This window comes from Sipha flava, unplaced genomic scaffold (genome assembly GCF_003268045.1).
Source record: "Sipha flava isolate LNK unplaced genomic scaffold, YSA_version1 117_pilon_pilon, whole genome shotgun sequence".
Lineage (NCBI taxonomy): Eukaryota > Metazoa > Arthropoda > Insecta > Hemiptera > Aphididae > Sipha > Sipha flava.
In genome coordinates, this window is record NW_020271741.1 from 200,828 (window position 1) to 203,582 (window position 2,755).

Consider the following 2,755-nt stretch of genomic DNA (forward strand, 5'->3'; position numbering starts at 1 on the left):
GAATATACCAGTGGTTTCCAATTAGTGTAAAGTCATGGACCCTTAACTATAAACTAAATTGGTCCGAGGACCCTTTTTTGTAAATACTTAATTTTCAATTTTGTTTAATTATGAAAATGAAAAAAAATCAAGCCTTTTCATAATATTATACACACACATTTTCTAAAAATATTTTTATGTAAAAAGATTTATTTGATTTAAAACTTGATTTTACATACAACATTATTGCAATTACCTTTTACAATTTATTAATGAGTTACTTAAACTAGTTATTGCATTGATTTTTTAACTTTATGAAACAAGTAAAATCATTCTTTTTTGTTCATAATTTCATCCAAATTCGGCTGCGGGCTTGATGTTTTCACTCTTAAATCAGCGTCAGTAATAGTAGTTAGAAAAAGCTTTTCACATCTAAATGTTGTGCAATAGGGGATCAAATCTTTCTCGACCAGTTGATTTTGATAATTTTGAACAATTAATCAAAAATCAATTAGTTTTTTATTATTGAAAATATTTTTCATCGTTCCATTATCCATCAAATCAATTTATCTTGTACTTGTTAAGAAAGATTTTCTATTTTTTCAATGTCACAGAAAAATTGATTTTTTATCCACGTATTTTTTGGGTCAGGTTGATGATTTTTATTTATACAAAAATGATTATCTAACTTGTTTGCAATAATCGAATTAGAGTAGTCCAAAAATACTTTTAAAAAAAATTAATAATTGCACTAAAATTAAATTAAAATATCATTACAATACTACCCAACTACGGACCTCCTAAAATCAACTCGCGGACCACCAATTGAAAACCACTGGAATATACTATATGTGTTCTTGTTCCCTATTTTCTAATTTCACCCGGAAAAACAAATTTTTACAAAAATCGAAAATATCCGACATCGAAATCACCCGGTGGTTGTAAGATCTAGCTACAAATCCTATATTATCATCAGCGTTGCGCGGTACTTTCGGTGATCTTGATCGAATAACAACGGTTTTTAGAAGCGTGTATGCTTTTACCGTCTACATTACCTACTAATATCTCGAGGACACGTACAACGTTTTGTATACGTTATTCCGTCCGATTCAACGTTTGATTTTCTTTTCATTTTACGGTTTGCGTACACCGCAGGTTGGGGTCAAACGGTTTTTGGTGGTCAGCTCAGCGATGTTCTGCTGGAAGTGGCGATACCGATATGGGAACACGACCAGTGCGTGGCGGCTTTTTCGCAACCGATTTTCAAGACAAACCTGTGCGCTGCGTCCTACGAGGGTGGCAAAGACAGTTGTTTGGTAAGCAAACCAGCTTAGAATGTTGTAAAACGCGTCGACACATTTTACCGATTCGTATGTATACAGGGCGATTCTGGCGGTCCGCTGTTGGCGCAGAGACAGGACGGCAAGTGGACCAACGTCGGCATAGTGTCGTGGGGCATTAGCTGCGGCGAGCCCGGCATACCCGGCGTTTACACCAAAGTCACTTCGTTCCTGAAATGGATATCCGTAAATGCGCAAGACACCGTTTGACTGTCACCGGACACGTCTATGACGCGTCCGTTGCGTCAACAGCACCGCAGCCACCAAGGCTGTTACTTCGGAACGCACTCTTTTTTTAATTTAAAAATATTAATAACTATTGGATATTATTTATTTCGATGACCGCCTTGACTAATACGTTGGGACGTCGAAGGTTTTGTAAATAAAACGCACAACTTTGACCATTTCAATTTTTAACATGAAATGCGAATTTTTCGTTTTTTGTTTCTACTGAGAATCGTCGCACCCCCAGGACATAAGGGGGTACCTCTCCCTCCCCCCTTGCTACGGTCCGGTGTATCGTTTTGCAATATGTCCATGACGCATACCATAATCAACATAATCGCAAATCAATAATTTATATCTTATTAACACGTGTTCGACCGACGATGATGAACGTATATTTTATAATACTTACATTAGCATTTCAATCGACTACTCACGATATATAATGTAATACTTGTGCACTCCAAAAACCTCCCAAACAATTTTAGACATAGGTACACATTTTTGTATAAAAATAATATTCACATTTATTTTATATATTAAATTGACTATGTTTTATCTATTTATTTTTCGCGTACACGCTTTGTTCATCGGAAAACGCGCGCGATGTCGATTACAAATATTTTTATTGCGCGTCATAGGTACAAGACTCCACCATAAGAATAATAGTTAGTATTGTTATAAAAACTAATTGTTTATCTTGTTTGACTCATAAGGTTTTTGATTAGGAAAATTCACCAGTGGCGCACGCAGGAGAGTAAGGGGTTGTAACCTCTGAAATTTTCTCCGATGTCTAGGTTAAAATTTACAAATTTTACAAGTTAGAAATATGAAGAGCTAGTATTGAATATCTAGTATCATTGATTATAGAATAGTCTATTCTATTATCAATGCTATTATTTAAGTCAAAATATATTAAGGATTTGCATAATTTTGTTAATTGTAAAATGTGTTATATTTTTACCTTGACCCCCCCCCCCACGAAAAAAACTAACCTATGTATGCCACTGAAATTCACAACGACTTGCGTTTTCATATGAATTTAATAAATGTTGTTACAGATCTTGTTTGATTTAAATCATAATAATCCTAAAAAACAAAAAACTAATGTATACATTTACGTATCATAATTTTTAGTAATAGATACCACTTTATTTTTTTGTCAAGAACAATATTCATAACCATATTTGTTCTTAAAACTCTTAACGTGT

The 2,755-nt window shown here is 34.1% G+C and overlaps 1 protein-coding gene across 1 annotated transcript in view; it reads left to right on the forward strand.

Annotated features, from left to right (window-relative positions):
• LOC112692823 (proclotting enzyme-like) overlaps window positions 1–2,110 on the forward strand; it is a 3,476-nt gene extending 1,366 nt beyond the window's left edge. Inside the window, exons 2-3 of the mRNA XM_025567625.1 lie at window positions 1,005–1,295; window positions 1,362–2,110. Coding sequence (XP_025423410.1) covers window positions 1,005–1,295; window positions 1,362–1,529 — 459 coding nt within the window. The 3' untranslated portion in view covers window positions 1,530–2,110. The remainder of the gene's footprint in view (window positions 1–1,004; window positions 1,296–1,361) is intronic.
• Window positions 2,111–2,755: the final 645 nt, after the last annotated feature.